General features: G+C 45.5%; 1 protein-coding gene across 1 annotated transcript in view; it reads right to left on the bottom strand.

The window, feature by feature from the left end:
- The window catches only part of sppl2 (signal peptide peptidase-like 2), a 53,100-nt gene that overhangs the window by 12,432 nt on the left and 14,150 nt on the right, over positions 1-26,518 (bottom strand). Inside the window, exons 4-13 of the mRNA XM_070859856.1 lie at positions 26,193-26,282; positions 22,889-23,028; positions 21,412-21,551; positions 20,096-20,192; positions 19,850-19,960; positions 17,956-18,037; positions 6,083-6,157; positions 4,578-4,640; positions 947-1,046; positions 425-502 (exon numbers count right to left, since the gene is read on the bottom strand). Coding sequence (XP_070715957.1) covers positions 425-502; positions 947-1,046; positions 4,578-4,640; positions 6,083-6,157; positions 17,956-18,037; positions 19,850-19,960; positions 20,096-20,192; positions 21,412-21,551; positions 22,889-23,028; positions 26,193-26,282 — 976 coding nt within the window. The remainder of the gene's footprint in view (positions 1-424; positions 503-946; positions 1,047-4,577; positions 4,641-6,082; positions 6,158-17,955; positions 18,038-19,849; positions 19,961-20,095; positions 20,193-21,411; positions 21,552-22,888; positions 23,029-26,192; positions 26,283-26,518) is intronic.

Genomic DNA, 26,518 nt, shown 5'->3' on the forward strand with positions numbered 1-26,518 from the left:
TTCCTCATAATCTCCGAAATCAACCTAATGAACCTTCTCTGAACTGCCTCCAAAGCAAGTATATCCTTTTGTAAATATGGAAACCAAAACTGCACGCAGTATTCCAGGTGTGGCCTCACCAATACTCTGTACAGCTGTAGAAAGACTTCCCTGATTTTGTACTCCATCCCCTTTGCAATAAAGGCCAAGATTCCACTGGCCTTCCTGATCATTTGCTGTACCTGCATACTATCCTTTCGTGTTTCATGCACAAGTACCCCCAGGTCCCGCTGTGCTGCAGGACTTTGCAATCTTTCTCCATTTCAATAATAACTTGCTCTTGGATTTTTTTCTGCCGAAGTGCATGACCTCACACTTTCCTACATTATACTCCATCTGCCCATTTTGCTCCACCAATCGATTTTGTTGTAATGTTGGCACCTACCAATCGTGCAAGCCATAAAGTAGATTCTCGAGGTCTGCACCTGAATGTCAAACCTGTGACAGTACGCCACCAACATTCCTGAAAGGAAGACAAAGCAGGAAGGTGTTACTTAAATTTTTTGAGAAGAGAGAAGCAAGCCGCAATTTACAATCAAAATCAGAGATAATTTCAGGATGAAGACCCTACACAACGGTCGTATCCTCAAGTGGTTGACAAACAATATCTTTCAATTTAATACAGTCTGATGAAAAAAAATGTAGGTACCACAAGGCGTTAGCCTCCCAATGGGGCTACCATCCTGTTCGAGGCCGAGGCCCAGCAATAAACCATATTGTTTCCGCGCCCTAGCCAGGGAAATATATAATAGATGGCGGCCAGATTAAAGAGGACAGCCACTTTGAGGTAAATACAAAATTGGAAAAAAAAACAAATACAATTCTGTATTTGATCAAACAACTATTTAAGGATAACCTATCCCTGGTTAAGGACTAAAGCAGATTACTATGCTGAGAGATTGGTTACCTGGTATTAAGACATCACCAAAGCCAAGAAGGGAGAACGGCCTGTCACATAGTGCCAGAGGTGAGGAATTCAACCGGGGCACCTTCAGTACCATTGGGAGCTGAGGACAAGAGGAAAAGTCTCACCAAGGATACAAATCTGTTCATTCCACTAAAGCAGAGAGGATAATTAGCCCTGCTTCGATTCTGTTTGCCACAAACCCAGTCGAATACATTTGATTCCATTTTTCAAATATCCAATTTAATGCATTTTCTGATAGTATTGGAAACATGCATCAACACAATTGTACACATTAGTACCGGACTTGGACAAATGGATTTAGGGTGAATTTAGATTGTTATAGAAGACTCCTGCTACATGTGAACATCCCAGTGACGAGCAAAATGTCCTTTTTATCTATCCATTCCCACAAAACATCAATGAACTTATGGAGCTGATCCTGCTCCAGAACAAATGCTCTTTAGAAACAGATTCCAATTGGCACGTATAAAATATTCAGCACAAGATTTTCGACTCAAAACTAATGAACTGTAAAATCTTCCGAAACGAGCTTGTTTATTCAGTCTGAACACAGAAACTCATTGTGGAATACGCTCAGCCCACAAGCTTGCCAATGGCTGAACAGATTTCTCCAGTGAGTAGCTGAACCATCCAGACCAGGAAGATCTCCGGTTAAGCAATGCCTCGATTTCAAAATTCTCATCCTTATTTTCAAATTCCTCCATGGCTTCAACCCTCCCTACCCCCCCCCCACTCCACTCCACCCCCCCCCACCCTCCACCCCACCCCCCCACCACTCCACCCCCACCCCCCCCCCCACCCCCTACCCCCCCACCCCCTACCCCCCCACCACTCCACCCCCCCACCACTCCACCCCCACTCCACTCACCCCCCCCCCCTCCACCCCCCACCACTCCACTCCACCCCCCCCACCACTCCACCCCCCCCCAACCCCCTACCCCCCCACCACTCCACCCCCACCACCCCCCCCCCCACCACTCCACCCCCCCCACCACCCCACCACTCCACCCCCCCCCCCCCCTCCCCCTCCACCCCCACCACCCCCCACCCCCCCCCCCACCCCCACCACCCCCCACCCCCCCCCACCCCCCCCCCACCCCCCACCCCCCCACCCCCCCCCACCACTCCACCCCCCCCCCCCCACCCCACCACTCCACCCCCCCCCCCACCACTCCACCCCCCCCCCCCCAACCACTCCACCCCCCCCCCCCCCCCCCCCCCCCCCGAGATGGCTGCACTCCTCTAATTCTGCTCTCTTGGACATCCCTGATTATAATCGCTCAACCATTGGTGGCCGTGCCTTCTGTTGCCTAGGCCCCAAGCTCTGGAATTCCCTGCCTAAACCTCTCCGCCTTTCAACCTCTCGTTCCTCCTTTAAAATGCTCCTTAAAACATAACTCTTTGACCAAGCTTTTGGTCACCTGTGTTAATTTCTACTTATGAGGCTTGGGTGTCAAATTCTTTAATTCATAACACTCCTGTGAAGCGCCTTGGGACATTTCACTACGTTAAAGGTGCTATATAAATACAAGTTGTTGTTGTTGTTGATCATGGTCTGTGGGGTTAGCTGATCTTAGCTGGGGCAGCGGTTGATCTCAGCACCGTTGGGTTACAGAGGGAAACAGGTCACGACTCCTGACTCCGGTCGCTACACAATGACCCTCTTCTGGAAGTGCGTGTGCATGCATGAACATTGGATAAGAGAAGGATTGGGAGCTCAGCTGTGATACCTTGCGCGATCAAACAGCTTGCCAACACTCACTTCTAGGTTTATACATGAATAATGCAATCTGGCAACACCCACAAAATCAAACCCAGTAAGGAGTCAGAAGAGGAGGATGGGGGTAAAACTGCAGGGCAATTGAAGATCCAAGCATAGAAATAGCAGCAGTGCCAGAGGGCCAGAGGCAGACAAAAAGCAGGAAACTATAGACCAGTTAGCCTAACATCTGTGATTGGTAAAATGTTGGAGTCCATTATTAAAGAAGCAGTAGCAGGACATTTGGAAAAGCAAAATTCGGTCAGGCAGAGTCAGCATGGATTTATGAAGGGGAAGTCATGTTTGACAAATTTGCTGGAGTTCTTTGAGGATGTAACGAACAGGGTGGATAAAGGGGAACCAGTGGATGTGGTGTATTTGGACTTCCAGAAGGCATTTGACAAGGTGCCACATAAAAGGGTACTGCACAAGATAAAAGTTCACGGGGTTGGGGGTAATATATTAGCATGGATAGAGGATTGGCTAACTAACAGAAGAGAGAGTCGGGATAAATGGTTCATTCTCTGGTTGACAACCAGTAACTAGTGGGGTGCCGCAGGAATCAGTGCTGGGACCCCAACTATTTACAATCTATGTTAACGACTTGGAAGAAGGGACTGAGTGTAAAGTAGCCAAGTTTGCTGACGATACAAAGATGGGAGGAAAAGCAATGTGTGAGGCGGACACAAAAAATCTGCAAAAGGACATACAGGCTAAGTGAGCGGACAAAAATTTGGCAGATGAAATATAATGTTGGAAAGTGTGAGGCCATGCACTTTGACAGAAACAAATCCAAGAGCAAGTTATTATTTAAATGAAGAAAGATTGCAAAGTGCTGCAGTACAGCAGGAACTGTGGGTACTTGTGCATGAAACACAAAAGGATAGTATGCAGGTACAACAAGTGATCAGGAAGGCCAATGGTATCTTGGCCTTTATTGCAATGGGGATGGAGCATAAAAGCAGGGAAGTCTTACTACAGCTACATAAGATATTGGCGAGACCACACCTGGAATACTGTGTGCAGTTTTGGTTTCCATTTTTACGAAAGGATATACTTGCTTTGGAGGTAGTTCAGAGAAGGTTCACTAGGTTGATTCCGGGGATGAGGGGGTTGACTTATGAGGAAAGGTTGAGTAGGTTAGGCCTCTACTCATTGGAATTCAGAACAATGAGAGGTGATCTTATCAAAACTTATAAGATTATGAAGGGGCTTGACAAGGTGGATGCAGAGAGGATGTTTCCACTGATGGGGGAGACTAGAACTGTAGAGGGTATGATCTTAGAATAAGGGGCCGCCCATTTAAAACAGAGATGAGGAGAAATTTCTTCTCTGAGGGTTGCAAATCTGACTACAGACAGATCGAAGTGCTGCACTTAAACTTAACGGGCTTAATACTTGAGTCACAGAATAAGGGTTCTGCACATCTGATACATAAATAGGACAACATTATTGTGGCCATAAAATACAGGAGCAAAGTGGCAAAAGCATCAAGCAGGAGTATCCCAACTGTATGATTCCAACTGCAACACATTCCCAGCTCTAACTGAGCCTCAACAACTTACATTTGTATAGCATTTCCAAGAAATCGCAAAGCACTTACAAGGAGGAAAAGTTGCAAATCAGTAAGGGCAAAAGGGAAAACACAACTGTTTTGGAGGAGAGCTCAGACACAGTCAGTGGTAAACAGGCGCAACAGAGCGGGTTATCGGGGCTACCAAAAAGAGAATGCAACAGAAAAAAATAAATGAATAAAGATTTTAGTCATTTTCACAATGCGCTGGTGAAAACATTGCAGAGAGCGATGTGGATATTAACAAGCAACAGTTGATGGTCTCTTTTCAGTCGTACCTTTTCATGAGTGGAGAAATCTGAAGGACCAGCAGCTACCTCCACCATGATACTCTCCCCACTCTGAAACACACAGAAACGCATCACTCTTTAGAAAGCTTCGCTTCAAAAATTATTTCAGTGCCCTTTCAAACTCTTGGAAAACTATGTAGACAAATCACTTTGAACGAGGCAATAATATTTTCCACTCCACTCCCAACAAGTTGCGGACATCCACTCTCCCAGCACTAGCCTGCTCATGATTTACATACCGTTAAGCTACTTCATTTTCTTCTTTTATACAGGATTTTTCTGGACATTTTCCTTAAATCTGGAGCAAAAAAAATTTCTTTAGAAGTTCAGGACACTTTTAACTAGTGTCTGTTTGGATTTAAACATATCCCACAAGTTAAAAGGGTTGGGGCAGAAGATGATTGCACTGTGCTGAGTTGCTTTTCTTCACATTTCTCAGACAGATGGATTTAAAGTGAGTAATGTGGAGTTGTGAGTTAGTCACATTTTAAAAAGGGTGAAAGGTGAGTAACTCCACAGTTCTGGTCCCCTGACTGAGAACGGAGAGATTATACCTCTCAGGAAAGATTGAACAGGCTGGGGCTCTTTTCTCTAGAAATGAGAAGGCTGAGGGGTGACCTGACAGAGGTCTTTAAGATTATGAAAGCTTTTGATAGGGTAGACATAGAGAAGATGTTTCCATTTGTGGGGAGTCCAAAGTGAGAGGCCATAAATACAAGATAATCTCTCTAATAAATCAAATAAGGAATTCAGGAGAAATTTCTTTACCCAGAGAGTGGTTAGAATGTGGAACTCGCTGCCACAAGGAGTAGTTGAGGCAAATAGTATAGATGTATTGAAGGGGAAACGAGATAAACATATGAGGGAACAAGGAATAGAAGTTATGAGGATAGGTTTAGATGAAATAGGAAAAGAGGAGCTCATGTAGAGCACAAATACTGCCATGGACCACTTGGGCCGAATGGCCTGTTTCTGCACTGTAAATTCCATGTAAAAAGGTACCAGACTTTTGTGAGAAAAGAGAAGAAATGGTCTGGTTGCCGAATAGAAAGGACTGATTCCTGCAAACATCACATGGAATAGTCACTTAAAACTCCCTGCTCTGCTCGTCCACTGGTAACTGGGCAAGACTGCCCGACCTTGTTTCACACAGAATCCTTACAGGAGACTGTTATACCATTGGTCTGGGCTGGATTAGATCCCAGACCGCATATGTAGGAGGCCAGTGTTTAATCCACTGCACCATTCAATCATCAGCGATTCACTCCATTGCACTGCATTTTTTAAGGAAGTTGGTGACCCTCAACATTTGGCTCATGATTAACATTCACCAACACTGATCTGCATTACCATTGCTGAAATGTGGATCTGTGCACAACCAGAGAAAAGATCTGTTAACAAAAATAAACAGAGCAACAACTTTGCAACACTTTTGTTTGCTAATGAAAGATTATAAGACTATATGGGGAAAAAGAAGTTAGTTTTCAGCTTACCCGAGTAATGAATGGAGTGATGAAGACAAAGAAAATATCATAAACAAAAAGAACCACCAGCAATAATGTGCACGCCTGGAATAAAAAGAGAACACCATTAGAGTCTGCAAACGGTTAATACTGCAACCAAGAAAAATGTTGAGAGTGTGTGTTATCATCAAAAAACTTTTTCAATATCAGTCCAACGATCATGAGTATGAATCAAGATACTGACGTCAAATTCAAAGGAATGTGGTAGTTTTTTGGGAAACAAGTGACTAAGGGTTATATCAGATTGAATTTTAAAATATTTTTTTCCTGCTTCCTTTACAGATTACAGTGTGCAATTTTGGGCTACAGCTCCCCAAGCACTGACTCTCTGCTGATAACAGTTCTTCAAGCACTGAGTCTGCTGGGATACACTTCCCCAAGCATTGACTCCCTGCTGGTAACATTCTCCAAGCACTGACTCTCTGCTGGGTAACAGTTCCTCAAGCACCGACTCTCTGCTGGGATACAATTCCCCAAGCACTAATTCTCTGCTGGGATACAGTTCCCCAAGCACCGACTCTCTACTGGGATACAGTTCCCCAAGCATCGACTCTCTGCTGGGATACAGTTCAAGCATCGACTCTCTGCGGGGATACAGTTTCCCAAGCATCGACTCTCTGCTGGGATACAGTTCCCCAAGCATCGACACTCTGCTGGGATACAGTTCCCCAAGCATCGACACTCTGCTGGGTAACAGTTCCCAAGTACGACTCTCTGCTGGGTAAGTTTCCAAGCACTAACTCGCTACAGCTCCCCAAGCACTGACTCTGCTGGAATTCAATTCCCAAGCACTAACTCGCTGCTTGGTACAGTTCTCACAAGCACTAACTGTCTGCTGGGATATAGTTCCCAAGCACTGACATTTTGATGGGATATAGTCCCCAAGCACTGACTCTCTGCTGGGTAACAGTGCACTGAATGTCAGTCACCCTCTGGTGCCTTGTCCAAGTGGTCATTCATGATGTGTAATCTTAGACAGTGAATGCTGGCAGCTATTTGACCATGAAAGTTAACACCACCAAACCTGATCCTATCCACCCAGCATCTACACAAATCACTTTCAGCAGGGGTCACTGTATGGTGATCAGGAGCAGGAAAGCTAGCTGATTTGCACCCTCACTATTCTAGGGCCATTTTATCAATTAGATCATAGGGAAGCTGTCAAAAGGGTTAACCTTAATGAACCTGGTGTTGACTGTGAATTGAAATGTACCAAATTACTGATTAACTATAATAAACACACGAAATGCAAGTAAGATACACAGCAAACTAACATATGCATTGCCAAACATGATTTTAAGATGGTCAGACTATTACCAGCAATTTCTCAGATAGTCTGTGCCACTTAAGAATAAGCTCACAAGCATTGTTGCAAAATACTTTCTAGTGTTTCATAAGTATACAATAAGGGCATTGTAATTCATAACGCATGCTTCCAAATGCCAAACCATTACTAGTAAACCAGCACCCAGCCAGTGGAAACTGGTGCACACACCACCTTATAAATACTAAGAGTATGTGCATTTTTTGGCACCCCATTATAGGAGCGGTACAGCAGCAATGTTAAACTGTGCAGTGCAGATGCATTAGGATGTTATCGGGGATGAAGGGTTACAGTTATGAAGGGACTTCAGATGTTAGGGATCTTTTTAACTAGAGCTTAGAAAGTTGAATGATCTGACAGAGGTCTTCAAGATTAATAAGGATTATGATAAAGTAATAGCAACAGATTGAAAGTCTAGAACTAGGGGGCATAACCTCACAATAAGAGGTCGGCCTTTTAAGACTGAGATGAGGAGGAATTTCTTCACTCAGAGGTTGTGAATCTTTGGAATTTTCTGCCCCAGAGGGCTGTGGATGCTAAGTCGTTGAATATGTTCCAGGTTGAGTTAGAGATAGATTTTTGGACTCTAGAGAAATCAAGAGATGGGGGCCGATTTTCAGCAGCTCGCTGCCGCCGACTCTCGCTGACATTCCTTGCGAAGATCTGCCCAGTGCCACTTTCGGGGTAGCCTGGAGTGGGCAGGAGGGGAGAGCCACTGAGAACCGCCCACTGATGTCAGCGGACGGCCGAGTGGCGCAACTGAGCTCCCGCCCGCCGAGCTTCCAGGTTCCTGTGGGCGGGAGTCGGCGGCAGAACAGGGGTGGACCGCTGCGTGGTCTGGTCCCCGACGGTACGTCTGAAGAACCTGAAAAAAAGGTAAGTGAATATTTAAAAACATTTTTTTCAACAGCGACTTACCTGCATGGGGTCCCCTGAAGGTCTTCGGATAGGTTTTGTATTTTTTATTGGTGATTGTTTTTTTTTTCAAGTCTTCGACCCTCCGTGGGCCCGACTCCATCCTCGGCGGCACTTGGGCGGCAAGCGCCTCTGTCGCCGGGAATGCTACCCCCCCGCCCGCTGCCGCCCAGATTGGCGGTGTACGTCTTCCATTTGCCACCCGCCGACCTTCAAGGGACCTTGGCGGCCATCGCTGAAAATCGGCCATATGGAGATCGGGTGGGATTGTGGAGTTGAGGTCGAAGATCAGCTAATATCTTACTGAATGGTGGAGCATGCTCGAGGGGCCGTGGAGTCTACTCCTGCTCCTATTTCTTATGTTTCCACTTTACAGCGAGACGGTAAAGAGTGGGCATACATTTAAGATGCTCACAAAAAGAATTGAAGCGGAGGTTAGAGAAAAATTCTTTACAGGGTGTATTTGGAACAAGGAACTCGCTGCTAGGACCTATAGTCAAAGCAGGGTTCAATAAATTCTTTTGAAAGGGAAATAGTTGTTTTGAAAAAGAGAAATATTAAAGGGTATAAAGAGTGAGCAGGACAGTGGAATTTGACTCTGTGGCTCATGTGCAGAAAACACCAGTGCAGACCTAGCAGGCTGAATGACCTGTTTCTATGCTTGAACATTTGATGATTCTCTGTGGCTCAGTGGGTAGCACACTCGCTTCTGAGTCAGAAGGTTGTGGATTCAGGTCCCACTCCAGGAACTTGAGCACAGAAATCTCAGCTAACACTCCAGTGCAGTGCTGAGGGAGTGCTGCACTGCTGGAGGTACCGTCATTCGGATGAGACGTTAAACCGAGATCCCACCTGCCCTCTCAAGTGGACGTAAAAGACCCCACAGCACTATTTTGCAGAAGAGCAGGGGAGTTATGCCTGGTGTCCTGGCCAATATTTATCCCTCAATCAACATAAAAACAGATTATCTGGTCATTATTATATTGCTGTTTGTGGGAGTTTGTTGTGCGCAAGTTGGCTGCCGCGTTTCCCACATTACAATAGTGGTTACACTCCAAAAATACTTCATTGGCTGTAAAGCATTTTGATACGTCCGGTGGTCGTGAAAGGCTCTATATAAATGCAAGTCTTTCTTTTAGCAATTATGCTCTAGTCATGAAATGGATACAATAGTGGTAGATCTAATTGCACAAATCAGAGGCATTGGACTCTAAATAATTTACATTAACTCACAGAACCCTCAGGACTAGATTACAATTACAACAAAAAAAAAAATCATACACATCATAAAAATGAGGTACAAGTTGATATTCTCTCATAAAACAGTCAATGGCTATTTCTGCGTATGGTTACTGTCAGTTTGCAATTACAAAGCTCACAGGTCTCTGACTTAAAAAAAACCTGCCCTCTCATCTTTGGGCAAGAAATGTGAAATGACCCAGTAAATGCATTCATTGTCTGATCTCGGTAAATGGACAGCAATCACTTTAAAACATGCTACTTACTATCAAAGTTCCCTCATTTTTTTTTGTACTACTGGGCCACAAACTCCTTTGAGCATAACCTTTTAAACAACTTTTACATCAGCATCATCATAGGCAGTCTCTCATAATCGAGGAAGACTTGCTTCCACTCCCAGAGTGAGTTCTCTGGTGGCTGAACAGTCCAATACGAGAGCCACAGACCCTGTCACAGGTGGGACAGACATTCGTCGAGGGAAGGAGTGGGTGGGGCTGGTTTGCCGCGCGCTCCTTCCGCTGTCTGCGCTTGACCTCTTCACGCGCTTTGCGTTGAGACTCGAAGAGCTCAACGCCCTCCTGGATGCACTTTCTCCGCCTCGTGTGATCTTCGGCCAGGGTCTCCCAGGTGTCAGTGGTGATGTCGCACTTTATCAGGGAGGCTTTGAGGGTGTCCTTGTAACACTTCCGCTGCCCACCTTTGGCTCGTTTACCATGAAGGAGCTCCGCATAAAGCATTTGCTTAGGGAGTCTCGTATCTGGCATGCATGAGTGTGGTCAGTGCTTCAATACTGGGAATGTTAGCCTGGACGAGGACACTGACGTTGGTGTGCCTGTCCTCCCAGGGGATTTGCAGGATCGTACGGAGACATCGTTGGTGATATATCTCCAGCGACTTGAGATGCCTTCTATATATCGTCCATGCCTCAGATCCATACAGGAGGGCGGGTATTACTAAAGCCCTGTAGACCATGAGCTTGGTGGTAGGTTTGAGGGCCAGGTCTTCAAACACTCTTTTCCTCAGACGGCCGAAGGCTGCACTGGCGCACTGGAGGTGATTTTGAATCTCCGCATCAACGTCTTCCTTTGTTGATAAGAGGCTCCCGGGATTTGGGAAATGGTCCACGTTATCGAGGGCCGTGCCGTGAATCTTGATGATTGGAGGGCAGTGCTGTGCGGCGGGGACAGGCTGGTGGGGGACCTTTGTCTTACGGATGTTAAGCATAAGGCCCGTGCTTTCATATGCCTCAGTGAATAGATTGACTATATCCTGGAATTCAGCCTCAGAATGTGCGCAGACGCAGGCATCGTCCGCGTACTGCAGCTCAACGAGAGGTTTTTGTTCATGAGCAAATTTTAAACCAACTTTTACAACAACGACAGCAACAGCAACCACTTAAAAGCATATACAGTAATGCCATATTGCCATCCTACCGTCTCAAATCATGAGACAATCAGATAAGGTTCTATACAAGTTTAACATAACTTCTCTGCTTTTAAATTCTATTCCTCTGGAAATGAGCCCCAGTGTTTTATTTACACTTTTATGGCATTTTCAACCTGCTTGCTACTTTGAATGATTTGTGAATCTATACCCCGAGATCCCTTTGCACCTCTACTCCATTTAGACTCTTATTTTCCAAGGAGTAGATTGCCTCCTTATTTCTTCTACCAAAATGCACCACCTCATATTTAACAATATTGAAATTCATGTGTCATTTACATGCCCATTCTGCAAGTTTATTTATGGTAGAATTCATTAAAGATTTTAGTTTGTCATGTACAAACTCTATAATAAAAAATTACTTGTCAGAAATGACTGGGATATAAAAGAACTGCATTATAATGCATTAACACGTAGTCTTCTTGAACCAGCACCCTCCATGTAACATGTCAGAAATGCAGCACTTATTCTCAAGTGCAGAAAAACACAGGCACAATTGTGCATCGTCAAACAATCCAAAAGTCCAACGTGAGCTGAAAGAGGCATATCTATTTGTGCAATTTGTATTAATTTGAAAGTTTTCAACGTATTAGCCCATCCCGCGTGTCACTAAAGCAATGGTTGCACAAGCAGCAAGCACAGCAGCTTCCTGTGGTGTGATGTGCTGTACGGTCACATAAGTAATTAGAATATTCATTGCAATTCAACCAGACAACTAAGTGCTGTAGTTCTTTAGTTCACAGTACAGTATTAAAAAGAATTAAACAAAAATGGGTATCCGTATTTCCAACTTCAATCAAATCCATTAATAAACGTGGCCTTCTTGAACCTGAACCCTCCATGTAACATGTCAGAAATGCAGCAATTATTCTCAAGTGCAGAAAAGCACAGACACAATTTGCATCACCGAATTAAAAACAAAAAGCAGGAAAAGCTATGATTTAACAGAAATAAACATTCACCTCTCTTCCTGGGCAGGAGACCCAATCAGACTGACTCGGAAATGTTTGCTAATATGTTGTTGTAAAGATGTTAATTTACAAATTTCTCTTCTAATATTTTTATTTCAAACATTCGCCTCAATATTAATCCCTGCTTTTGTCATGAAGTGTTGAATTATTTGAGTTACTTCCAAATTAAATAGTGGGAAACAAACTTCATTGCACTCTCAATTTTTAATCTCCTATTTCAAACATTTATACCAAATCAAAATTGTACATCATCAGTTTAATCAAAGTATTTTCTGATTCTTTCTCAATAAGCAAATACCTGTAGTAGTTTCTTCTAAAGTAGCTTCCTGCAATTTTTATACATCATTACATATTTCATGTTTCTATTAACACTCCACTAAACGTTTAAGAGGAAATCTATATTTACATTATTCCTGGGACTTGTTGGGACTATAGAACAACAAACTAAAATGGTTTGTGTTTTTTCCCTCTTTGTTGGTTCTCTTCTGAAACATCTTAATGATATTACTTTTTAAATATGTAACTCCTACAAATCCTCCCCACCCTCCCCCTCCTCAATAGCATGTCTGTGTAAAGCTACTCACTTCAGTCGATTATTCAAAACCAAATATTTAGAAGTTTCAATTTTAAAATGTTTTAAGCATTTCCGAAGCTCTTTAAAAGCGTTTGGACTTCAAGAACTGGTTGAAACTTGTTTAGATGAGGGGAAAATTAATTTTTGTTCCTGTTTCTTCCAAAATCATATTCGAAACTTAGGGGGAAAAAAGTGTTTTTAAACATATTTTTTGTGAAAAGTTCATTAAAATTTTTTTAATTCTTTCAAGTCTCGTTGCAGCTTTGACAGAAGTTGCTCCAAGTTTCTCTTCCTCTCTTCAACGTTGTTGTTAAACGTATAACAAAAAATAATCAATTCTAATTCTAAACGGAGCTCAAATAAGAAAGTGAATAAAGCGATTAAAATTCCTAAGGTGGCGGTGAGGTTATCTCCCCCAGCCTTGGCGATGAGTTGGGATCAGTTTTGGAGAAGTTGTTTTCTCTTTTTCTGCTGCTGTTCCCCCCGTCTGTCACAGACTCTGAGGTACAAACAAGGACACAAACTTTTCCCCCTCTAATAACGTGATTTAAATAACCCCGCTACTCTTTCAAAAAGTGGACAACACCTGGCAAAAGTTAACAGGAACTTACTGAGGGACATTCAACATCACTTTCCCGCATTTTTTTCCGGCTTTAAACAATTTTCTGAATTTTTAAAAAAGAAATTCTCATTTTTGTTTCACTGGCGGCCTAAAACTGATTTGCTCATCTTTCCGTGCCCATCTTTCTTGGAACTCCATGTTTGAATCCCTTCAATTCGGTCTCTGTCCCTGCCACAGTATCAAAATGGCTCTCATCAAAGTCACAAATGACATCCTTTGTGACTGTGACAAAGGTAAACTATCCCTCCTTGTCCTTCTCGACTTGTCTGTAGCCTTTGACAGGGTTGACCACTCCATCCTCCTCCAACACCTCTCCACTATTGTCCAGCTGGATGGGACTGCACTTGCCTGGTTCCATTCTTATCTATTTAATGGTAGCCAGAAAGTCACCTGCAATAGCCTCTGTTCCCACTCCCGCATCGTTACCTCTAGTGTCCGCCAAGAATCTATCCTTGGCCCCCTCCTATTTCTCGTCAATATGCTGCCCCTTGACGACATCATCCGAAAACATGGCGGCAGAATTCACATGTACGCTGACAACACCCAGTTCTACCTCACCACCACTTCTCTTGACCCCTCCACGGTCTCTAAATTGTCCGACGTACAGTACTGGATTAGCAGAAATTTTCTCCAATTAAATATTGGGAAGACCAAATAAACATCGTCTTTGGTCCCCGCCACAAATTCCGTTCCCTAGCCACTGACTCCATCCCACTCCCTGGCATCTATCTGAGACTGAACCAGACAGTTCGCAACCTAGGCATCATATTTGACCCCGAAATGAGCTTTCGACCACATATCCGCAGCATAACTAAAGCCACCTATTTCCACCTCTAACATTGTCCGTCTTTGCCCCTGCCTCAGCTCATCTGCTGCTGCAACCCTCATCCATGCCTTTGTTATCTGTAGACTTGACTACTCCAAGAGACACAGTACTTGGCTGGCCTCCCACATTCTACCCTATGTAAACTTGAGGTCATCCAAAACTTGGCAGCTCGTGTCCTAACTCGCATCAATTCCTGTTCACCCATCACCCCTGTGTTCGCTGACCTACACTGGCTCCTGGTTAAGCAATGCCTCGACTTCAAAATTCAGTGGTGAGGCATACCAACGATGCCATCCCAAGGTGCTAGGCCTCGCGTGGGATGGAAGTATAAACGCTCACATTAGTTGCACGTGTCTTGGACCCTGGCCTTTAACAAACAGGGCAGTACTAGCCTATAATTTGCAGTTAGTGCCACCTAGCAGTTTAAATGGAAATTGCTGCATACATGGAACAGACTGCTAATTTAACTGTCAAGTTCAGAGCTGCTAGATCCTGGTTGGTTGGTTGGTGCGTGCGTGCGTGAGTGCGTGCGTGAGTGCGTGCGTGAGTGCGTGCGTGAGTGAGTGTGAGTGAGGCTTCCCACCACATCACCCATCGACGTCCCCCGTAGTCCCCCAGCGACCTCCGACGAGTCCGAGCCATCCGGGCCTACCGCAGGCTTCCCACCATCTCAATCATCGCCGATCTCTGATGACCTCTGGAGGCGGTGCCCTCGACCTGGCTATCGGGCCTCCACACCTCCCCCCCCCCCCCCCACACCAACCTCAAAAAATCCCTGTCCTGTGTCCCCGCGGGCGATAAGCTGATCCTCCTCAGTGACGTCAACGCCAGGGTTGGCGAGGACACAGACCTCTGGGGAGGGGGGGCATGATTGGCAGAGAGGGGATATGGAAAGCCAACTCCAGTGGTACCCTACTCCTGACAAAATGTCTAGAACACGAACTTGTCATCACCAACACCTTGTTCCGCCAGAGGGACAAATACAAGGCATCGTGGCAACACCCTCGCTCCAAGCACTGGCACCTGCTTGGCTATGTCATCGTCTGAGCCAGGGATCGCAAGGATGTGTGCATCACCCACGCCATGACAGGAGGCGACGACTGCTGGACGGACCACCGCCTAATCCGATCCATCATCGACATCAACATAGCCCCAAAGCGGAAGGGGCAGCAGAAGCAGTGCCGCAAAAAAGTCAATGCCGGAGCACTTAAGGACCCAGCTAAGAGAGCCCTATACAGTCAGCGCCTCACAACTAACCTGGCATGACTTGACAACTCCAAAACGCAGAATGCCCACAGCGCTTGGTCTGCCCTCCAGGCCTCCATAACCAGTGACTGCAAAGAGACACGTGGTCACTCAACCAGGAAACACCAGGACTGGTTTGATGAGAATGATCAGGAGATTCAAGAGCTGATAGATCGCAAGCGCAGGGCATTTCTGAGTCTTAAACAACAACCCGATGCGGGAGCAGCAAAGCAGCATTACAGATGGCTCAAGGCTGAGGTCCAACAAAAATCCTGGGACCTAAAGAACAGGTGCTGGATGAAGAAAGCACAGGAGATACAGCAGCTGGCCGACAAACATGATGTGTGAGGATTTTTCATCGCAGTCAAGGCCACCTATGGGCCAAACACCCAAGGCCCCACCCCACTGCTGGCCAAGAACGGGGAAACACTCATCAAGGGCACCGAGGCAGTCAGGGCCCGCTGGAAGGAGCACTTCGAAAATCTCCTCAATCGAGACTCTGCCTTTGACTTGAGTGTTGGCTCCATCCCGCAGCATGTTACCCACCACCTCAGTGAGACTTGAGACTCCAACACTGCACGAGGTAGAAAACGCCATAAGACAGCTTAAAAACAACAAGGCTATGGGTGCGGAGGGAATCCCTGCTGAGGCATTGAAGTATAGCGCTGCTGGCGCGATTACATGACCTCATCTCTCTCATCTGGAGGGAGGAGAGCATGTCAGGGGATCTCAGAGATGCAGTAATCGTGACCATCTTTAAAGAAGAGGACAAGTCTGACTGCGGCAACTACAGAGGAATCTGCCTGCTATCAGCCACTGGGAAAGTCGTCGCTAGAGTCCTCCTCAACTGTCTTCTTCCCGTGGCTGAGGAGCTCCTCCCGGAGTCGCAGTGCGGATTTCGTCCCGGGCACAACGGACATGATCACTGCAGTGCGACAGCTACAGGAAAAATGCAGGGAACAGCGCCAGCCCTTATACATGGCCTTCTTCGACCTTACAAAGGCCTTTTGACACTGTCAACTGCGAGGGTCTATGGAGCGTCCTCCTCCGTTTCGGATGCCCCCAAAAGTTCGTCACCATCCTCTGCCTGCTCCATGACGACATGTAGGCCATGATCCTTACCAACGGATCCATCACAAACCCAATCCACATCCGGACCGGGGTCAAACAGGGCTGCGTCATCGCTCCAACCCTCTTCTCAATCTTTCTCGCCACCATGCTCCACCTCACAGTCAACAAGCTCCCCGCTGGAGTGAACTAAATTACAGAACCAGTGGGAACCTGTTCAACCTGTGCCGTCTCCAGGCCAGTTCCAAGACCACTCCAACCTCTGTCGTCGAGCTACACTACGTGGATGACGCCTGCGTCTGCGCACATACAGAGGTTGCACTCCAGGACATAGTCGACATATTTACTGAGGCGTACGAAAGCATGGGTCTTACGCTAAACATCCGTAAGATAAAGGTCCTCCACCAGCCTGTTCTCACCGCACAGCACTGCCCCCCAGTCATCAAGATCCACTGCACGGCCCTGGACACCATGGACCACTTCCCATATCTCGGGAGCCTCCTGTCAACAAGAGCAGGCATCGACGATGAGACCCAACACCGCCTCCAGTGCGCCAGTGCAGCCTTCGTACGCCTGAGGAAAAGTGTGTTTGAAGACCAGGCCCTCAAACTGCCACCAAGCTCATGGTCTACAGGGCTGTAGTAATATCCACCCTCCGGTATGGCTCAGAGACATGGACCATGTACAGTAGACACCTCAAGTTGCTGAAGAAATATCACCAACGATGTCTCCACAAGATCCTACAAATCCCCTGGGAGGACAGGCGCACCAACATCAGCGTCCTCATTCAAGCTAGCGTCCTCATTCAGGCTAACATCCCCAGCATTGAAGCACTGACCACACTCGATCAGCTCCGCTGGGCAGGCCACATAGTCCGCATGCCAGACACGAGACTCCCAAAGCAAGTGCTCCACTCGGAGCTCCTTCATGGCAAACGAGCCAAAGGTGGGCAGCGGAAATGCTACAAGGACACCCTCAAAGCCTCCCTGATAAAGTGCAACATCCCCACTGACACCTGGGAGTCCCTGGCCCAAGACCGCCCTAAGTGGAGGAAGTGCATCCGAGAGGGCGCTGAGCACTTCAAGTCTCAACGCCGAGAGCATGCAGAAATCAAGCGGAAAGAGCGTGCGGCAAACCAGTCCCACCCACCCCTTCCCTCAATGATTATCTGTCCCACCTGTGACAGAGTCTGTGGCTCACATATTGGACTGTTCAGCCACCAAAGAACTCATTTCAGGAGTGGAAGCAAGTCTTCCTCGATTCCGAGGGACTGCCTATGAATGAATGTGTGTGTGTGTGTGTGTGTGTGTGTGTGGGGGGGGGGGGGGGGGGGTGAATCAATGGGAAAGAAGCTGGTGAAAGTTCACTTGCAGTGGATAAAGGCCCTAAAGTATCTGGAAGATAAAATGTATGAGGAAAAATCAATTTTTCAGGTGATGGCTAACTTCAACCAGGAGTTATAATGCACAGTCAGCCACTCCACACATTACACAGTGAGTCAATGTGTGGATCAGCTGATAGAATGCACAATAGGATTGTGGGCTTTCAAAACATTCTTTAGAGTCATTACATCACTATTGGTTCGTTTTCATACAACACAATTTAGAGCGCATTACCTTAAAAGTTGGCAGTCTGATTGTTTTCAACATGTAAAGACAAAAGGCGATTCCCAGAGTGTCTTGCAAGACCCAGGCCCATCTGTGAAAGAGAATCCATTCATTGTCTCAAAGCTCAAGGTCTGTACAGTAATTTATTGCGTATATAGGCATGAGACTAATGCAAACATGATGCAGTACAATAGTGCTATACACTGAAGATTCATCAGTTCAAAACAATCGATATCTCTGAACAACTTGGTTATACACCTGGGATATGCTTTTTTTTTTAAAAACCTCTTTGCTAAGCTTCAATTAATTTTAAAAGCAGTAGCTTATATTAACTCAGGTTTTTACTGAAGGTTAAACAAAGTAATACCAGGAATTGTAAAATATCAGACTGCATGTATATAATCACTGTCATAAAATGTGATCCAAATAGGATTGCATAAATTAGTGTGAATATTAGTACATAAATTACTTTATTGCAAATATTAGTGTATAGTGGTGTAAATATTATACTCTGCAAATAAGTGGGTTAAAATAGCCTCCACTCAACTAGCAGATAAAGGACTCTCACACAATGGGCTAAGAATTAAAATACAAATATTGACACTACATAATTTCAAGGCCAGGAAATGCAAACATGCACTAACAATAACCACACCTCTTCAAGTTGCAATAAAAAGCAACACTCTGTTTCAGATTTCCAGCATTTGCAGTAAATGAAAATGCTGGAAACATACAGGTCAGTCAATATCTGTGTCGGGAACAGACACGTTAATGTTCAGAGAAGAACTTTCTATCAGAACTGGAAAAATGAAAAACGAACAGCATTTAAATAGGATCAGAACAAAAGGGGTAAAAAAAAGGAAATATACACAGGAGAAGAAGCAATGACCGGCAACATGCTTAAAAGAAAATCAGGAGATGGTATGATGGTAGTGATGATATTTACACAAAACAACAACTTGTATTTAACGTAGTAAAATGTCCCAAGGCACTTCATAGGAACGTTATCAGACAAAATTTGACACTGAGCTACATAAGGCAATATTAGGGCAGATGAGAGGTGTGTTTTTAGGAATGTGATAAAAGAGGTAGAGAGGCGGAGAGGTTTAGGGAGTGAATTCCAGAGCTTAGGGTCTTGGCAGCTGAAGGCACGGCTGCCAATGGCCAATGGTGGTGTGATTAAAATCAGGAATGCTCAAGAGGCCAGAATTAGAGGAGTGCAGATATCTCAGAGGGTTGTGGGGCTAGAAGAGATTAGAGAGAAAGTGAGACTATGGGAAGAAACATTAAAAAAAAGTTAATGACATGAGGCAAAGACTGTGCGAAAAGCTGAAGCAGTAGGTTTGGTGAGAAGTCAGATGTGAAAAGGAAACGGGAAAAGCTAGCAAAAAATAGGACAGGATCTAGCAGTCCCCCCCAAAAATAACAAGCCAACACCCAGGGCACAGAGTCCTCCACTAGCAGTGTTCCAACAGGGGGTCTCCACCCCAAGTACCAATCTGGCTCCCCCCATCTCACCTGTTGTGAATTACCAGTATCCGCTGCTGTGAAGAAAGCGGAGACTATAGTTAAGGTCTGAAGTTATTAAAATCAACGTTAAGGCCACTGGGCTGCAGAGTGCCCAACGGAAAGATAAAGTGTTGTTCCTTGAGCTTGTGACAAGCTTTACTGCAACAGTATAGGCGGCCATAGAGAAGGTCAAAGAAACAGTAGGATGGGGAATTAAAATGGCAAGTAGCTCAGGGCCACAACTGCAAACAGAACAAAGGTGTTTGGCAAAGCAGTCACCTAATCTGCATTTGGCCTCCCTGCTGTAGAGGCTCTGTGTGCAGTGGACACAGTATTCTAGATGGGAGGAAATACACATAAATTGCAAGGTAAACAACAAGGTAATGTTACTTACTTGTCTTCATTTCTGAATACTGCCCACACGCAACTAACAGAGGCACAGAACATGCCCAGAAACAACATCCGTACTTGGGGACGCTTGTGACTACATGGTAGGTCTGGAATCCTGATTAGGAGAACAGAGAGAAGTCGGGGTAACACCAGGTGAAGGGCGAGGGGAGAATTCTACATTCAGGGTTTAAAAAAAAACTCAAGTTTTTATATCAAATTCCAAAAGGACATATTTTAAATTACATCATACCTGCATTCGCAGAAAGGAATTCTCCGTACAAATGGGGCCAGGCAGCTGTAAAGTCCGATGGAAGAGGCAAGGCAGAAAATTCCTATGATTACGTACACTGGTTTTGAGACAGGGAAGAAACAGAGTGTGAGAAGATGCTTAACTGATGTGGCTTTTGAATATTCACAAGTACCATAGGAGTTCTCAAATCTCTCCCCTCCAATGTCACAGTTGGTACTGATGCCATCTAATTTCAACCCAAAACTTCCCCGTGTCATTTGTTCTTGCCAATTTTCTTCCCTTTTCTTCTCCTGAAGGCGCACACTCCTGTATTTGCAAATACTTTCCAGCACCTCACCGGGCAAGAGCCTTGATTGGCTAACTGTTGAGGACATCATATCCGAGCCTAATCCTGCCCTTGCCCGATGTCCGCACACATGCACTTCCCAGCAGGAGTCACTGGTTCCGGAATCACAATCATGGCTAATTTTTCCCCTCCTTACTCCAGAGGTGTTAAGGCTAATTGGAGTATTCCCAACCCCTGGCTCAGATCAGTGGACTCAGGAGAGACTTGGGGGTTTGTGTTAAGAATGGATGGAACCTGGAAAATTCTTGCTCTGTGAAAGAAGGTTCATTAGACTGATTCCTAGGATGTGGGGTGGAAGAGAAGTGGGGGAGGGGGGAGGGGAGGATTGTACTATGAGGAGAGATTGAGTAGTCAGGTTTATATTCCCTAGAGTATAGAAGAATGAGTGGTGATCTCATTGAAACGTATAAAATTCTTCAGGGGTTGGACAGGGTAGATGCTGGAAGGATGTTTCCCCTGGGTGGAGATTCTAGAACTAGGGGTCAGCAATTTAAGACTGAGATGAGGAGAAACTTCTTCACTCAAAGGGTTGTGAATCTTTTGAATTCTCTACCCCAGAGGGCTGTCGATGCTCAGTTGTTGAGTATGTTCAAGACAAAGAGAGATCGATAGATTTTTGGATACTAAGGGAACCATGGGGTATGGGGCTAGGGCAGGAAGGTGGAGTTGAGGTAGAAGATTGAATAGCAGAGCAGGCTCGAAGGGCCAAATGGCCTAATACTGCTCCTATTTCTTATGTATGGCTCAATTACACGCACTAGTCCAAACAGCATTTATTCTCTCTACTCTTATGTAAGACAGTGTGGAAATTCTACCACAGGAATGTACGTATACTATGTTACAATATCTCAACCATCAACTCACAGTAAAAACACATTCTATTGAGAACACTAACAAACTTCCGGCAGCAAACGTCCAGTGATCTAGCCCACTCCCAGGTTATTTGGAAATCCAGTAAGCAGTGACATACCTAGCTGATTGTAGAAGTGGTAAAGGAGCACCAGCATTGAGCAGCACATAACCACAAAAATACAGATCATAATTGGTGTCACGTCAACCGTTTCATCATCCCGTTTGTCTGCCCCATCGTGCTTGTGCTTCATGTAGCCCCTTAAACACGAACAGAAGATATTAAAATGGCCATCACATTTCACATAGGCGTGAAAACTTTCACAGCACTGTCTAGATTCAGCATTAAGATACAAACTTGATAATGAGAGGATGAGCACTTCCAAAAGTTAGCAAGTGAATGCTAAGGAACAATGAGTTGGAAAAATCTTGAAAAATTAGAAGATATGCTCAAGTGACTTACTGCTATCCCATCCCTATTATTTGGTGACTGAGTGTGGCAACAATCCAGGCTATACAAGGGGACTGAGCTTGTGCAGCGAGATTAAACACTGGCCTTTCATCTATTGCACCTGGGTTTAAATCTAACACAGAGCGATGGCATGAAAGTCTCCTCTCAATGCAATGCAGAGCAGGCTCGAAGGGCCAAATGGTCTACTACTGCTCCTATTTCTATGTATGGCTCAATTACACGCACTGAGTGAAGACATTTCTCCTCATCTCACTCTTAAATTGCCGTCCCCTTAATCTGAAACTGTTTAGGCCATCTCATCCAGTTCCTGTTAGATGTTGGCCACATCACAAAACTGGGACTTGTTCAGCACTAAGGTGGTCACAGGTGGTTGGTGTAAGAAAAATCGGAAAGCATCACGCTGGTACAGTAGGGGTGCTCTTCTGGGGTTGGGGCATATTACTGGGGCACTGTAGAAGGAACCTTTACTCTGTAACTATCTGGTGCTGCACCTGATCTGGGAGTGCTTGATGCTGATCCGGGAGTGCTTGATGCTGATCCTGGATACCATAAAGCAGTGTTCTATTTTCCAGCACTAACATTCATCACCTCAATGACCATAAATTTCACCAAACATAAATAAGTGATTTCTCTTATGTTGTCGTGCACCATTCTCCCAGGCCAGTGACTGAAAACTCCGCTTGCCCCGAGCTCCCAAATTCTATTGGTTCTGTTGGACAGCCAATTGGAATGGAGTTTTGGCCTGGCACCTCCAAGACCCATGAGAATTTGCGTCCTGAATTCAAACAGAGGAGCAGAGCTTGCTTTGTTTATATAGTTGGATGGAGTTGGACGGTGGGAACATGGCATGTGTTGCCAATGGCAAAGTAAGTAAACCTAGTGTACGCAATGGCACCAACCATCCAACCTCAGGAAATTTATCACAAGTGGATTGCAGCATCAGATAGCCAGGGGGTAACAAAATTGCAGTTGTGCAAATAATGTCCCAAAAGTTTTTTTTATAAAGTGCACTGCGAACACTCTTCTGGCAGGTTCAGTCCAGGTGACTGGAAGGGTGTCCACAACTACCAATCATGTGCCTCCCTACACACTAATTGCCCATTTCCATGCAGCAGGGATCACCTACTTTTTCACATCTTTGCTTCCTGCCCAGTAGCCACCGATAGCTACAGTCCCGACCGCCATGACAAAGATAACCACCATGTTATAGTCCAGGAACGGCTCATTTGGGGCGTACATCGCTACTTTGATCGATTTCCCAAACGTCTGTTGTGGAAAGAAAGCATTTTTTTTTTAAAAAAGGTCTGTTCATATAGTTTTATACCAGTTGGAAGGTTACACTTCAGACACCACTGGTTGTGGCAGGACTTAAAAGTTGCACAACAGATTAACAGAAGTGGTGAAAACTGAAACATTTCGAACTTTAAACATTAAAAGTTCCAATAATTTCTTGCTTGCACACTGTCCAACCCCTATAACTGCAGGGGTGTGTAGGCTGTGTGTCTTTGGGGGCCATGTATTATCGACCATCCCATATAAAGGTTAACTGCAACCCTGTTTCTAGTAATTGTCATAAAACAGAGGTTATTGATACCAACAGATCTTACTGTTCTGATTTAGAATTTATCTGCCGATAATACAACAGTGATAAAAGCAGCCCGTACCTAATCGCCAGGTCCACTACATTCAAACAGGTCAAAAAAAACAGCAACCAAAAAGTACAAGTGCAAAATAGGACCAAGGTACCTGGGCCAGATTGCCGGGGCAAGGGGCAAGGGATGGGGACGGGGACGGTGAATGCAGTTTGGACAGCCCCATCCTACACAACAGTTATTTCCCTCCAAAATTAATTAATTGGGAAGCACTTTGAGACATTTCAATAACATGTTGAGACTCTATATAAATGCAATGTTTTTCTTTCCTTCAATGCAAATAGACCCATTAGTTAGTCAATGATCCAGCTATATTAATTAAATGCAGCCTCCTGCTTTAAAGCTCAGTGGTTACAGGAATGTACAGATCCACAGAAGGGACATCGACAAATCCAGTAAATTAGACCAGAATAATCCAGCTAATCTCCAGAATTCACCAGGGATACTCCAGAGGTCTCGTCATCCATCCAGGAAAACCTTGACCATCACGGCCAACAAACCTCTCCACGGTCCTGCTCCACACCAGAATGTCTAGTTGGCAGATTTATCTGCAACACCAAGAGGCTGGGTCGGGATCCTCCTGCAGAGCTCGGGAAACATGTAATGTATGGCACATGGAGTTACTCCCAGCTCTCACTGCATCTCTCAGTGCTCCACAAGAACCAAAGACCATTTGCTGTTTCTGTGCAAACTAATGCACTATATAAAATATTACCCTATAATCTGACCAAAACACAGTACGGTGCACTTGTACATTAACCCACTGCACCGTGAGATGGCGGCACACCTCTAGACACACTCCCACTCTCGACTGTGCTACCATCATCATCATAGGCAGTCCCTCGAAATAGAGGAAGACTTGCTTCCACTCAAAGCGAGTTCTCAGGTGACTGTACAGTTCAATATGGGAATTACAGTCTCTGTCACAGGTGGGACAGACAGTCGTTGAAGGAAAGGGTGGGTAGGGAGTCTGGTTTGCCACACGCTCCTTCCGCTGCCTGCGCTTGCTTTCTGCATGCTTTCGGCGACGAGACTCGAGGTGCTCAGCGCCCTCCCGGATGCTCTTCCTCCACCTATGGCAGTCTCTGGCCAGGGACTCCAAGATGTCGGTGGAGATGCCACACCCCATCAAGGAGGCTCTGAGGATGTCCCTGAAACGCCTCCTCTGCCCACCTGGGGAATCACTTGCCGTGTAGGAGTTCCGAGTAGAACACCCGCCTTGGGAGTCTTGTGTAGGGTATGCGGCCAATGTGGCCCGCCCAACAGAGCCGGCCGAGCGTGGTCAGTGCATCGATGCTGGCCTGATCGAGAACACTGACATTGGTGCATCTATCCTCCATGGGGACTTGCAAGATCTTGCGGAGACAGCGTTGATGGTATTTCTCCAGCGACTTGAGGTGTCTACTGTATATGGTCCATGTCTCCGAGCCAACAGCAGCTCCATGCACTGGCTAGCTATTGCTACACGGCAGAGGAAGAAAAGGAACAGTAACTGAAGGGTGAGTCACCCTCATACCTCTCTAGATCCAGATTGAGAGTAGCGCTCTCATATCCGCTTCATTACCAAGACCGCCTACTTCCACCTCCGTCACATCAATTTTAAAATTCTCATCCTTGTTTTCAGTCCCTCCAGTGCCTCGCCCCATCCTGTCTCTGTAACCTCCTACAGCCTTCGAGATCTTTGCACTCCTCCAATTCTGGCCTCTTGCACATCCATGATTTTCATCGGCCCACCATTGGTAGCTGTGCCTTCAGCTGTGCTTTCTTCTGCACAGCCTGTTCCTTTTAATGCGCTAAGCTCTGGAATTCTCTCCTGAAACCCCTCTGCCTCTTTCTCCTCCTTTAAAATGCTCCTTAAAACCTACCTCTTTGATCACGCTTTTGATCATCTGGCCTAATATTTCCTTATGTGGCTCAGTGTCAAATTTTGGTCGATATCGCTCTTGAGTGCCCTGGGACGTTTTACTATATTAAAGACGCTATATAAATGCAAGTTGTTGTTCCTGGCAGAAGTCTGTCCTTTCCTTCAGCTGCAGAATAGTGCAGGAATAGGTGTAGCTGATATTAGCTGGGGTGGCAGGAGGGGACTACAGCATCACTGGCCTGGATCAGGAAAGGATAATCAGCTATGATTCCTACTCCCAGTCACCATTCAGACCTTGCTGTAAAGTATGTGTGTGGATGCTGGGTGAGGCAAGAACCAGACTCGACAGCAATATTCCCACTAAGGTGCGTGCGAGTGGGCGGTTGTGCAGTAATCCGAAAGGTCCCGCACAAGCCGCTCACCGGACTTTACATTGTAGATACCGCGCATGCGCAGAAATTTAACAGGACTGCGCATTAAAAGAAACAGGCTGCGCAGAAGAAAGCGCAGCTTACAGGGAACACTGCTCAACAAGGGCGACCTCCTCAGGATCGAACAGACTGCCGACACTGGGTTGAGGAATCAGAGGACAGCCAACACCCGTGGAGTTATAGATGGCATGAATTAGCGCCTTTAGCGGAGCAGACTGAAGCAGAAAAAACTATGTGGAAAAACAGCCAAGGAATGTAGTACTTCAAAGCAACTTGGCAGTGGGTGCACTGTGTCTGCCAGTTAACCTGTCTGTTTCATATTGCTCTGCGACTTGGTGTCTCAGATTTTACCTGCTCCGCTCTTTCCTTTCATTCATTCCTGCTGGTTTGTGAGTGAGAGCTGCAGTGTTTGACCCACTCTGATCAGCAGTAAATACTTTTAAAACACCCCACCCACTAACAGGGACACCTGAGAAGCTTTACCTTTGATATATCAAGCATGTCATCGTAACTGAGGAGAGCAACTGGGATATCAATCTCCTCATACTGACTCCCATTTCCACCTGGAGGCACCTGCAGAACAGGAAAATAAAACAATTGTACATTAATCAAACACACTAAGTTTACATTGATGTGTCTATAATCCCACTGTTTCATTACGTGTTTATTGAACAGTTTTGAGAAATGTAAGAGGAGATAGCAGAAAGCCTTGGGCAGTATCTGCACAAACAGTACAAGCTTTGTAATCTCGGTCAACATTTCCTATAGATTCACGACTAGGCAACTGATAATTGGCGGGATAACAGACA

Source organism: Pristiophorus japonicus, chromosome 18 (genome assembly GCF_044704955.1).
Source record: "Pristiophorus japonicus isolate sPriJap1 chromosome 18, sPriJap1.hap1, whole genome shotgun sequence".
Taxonomy (NCBI): domain Eukaryota; kingdom Metazoa; phylum Chordata; class Chondrichthyes; family Pristiophoridae; genus Pristiophorus; species Pristiophorus japonicus.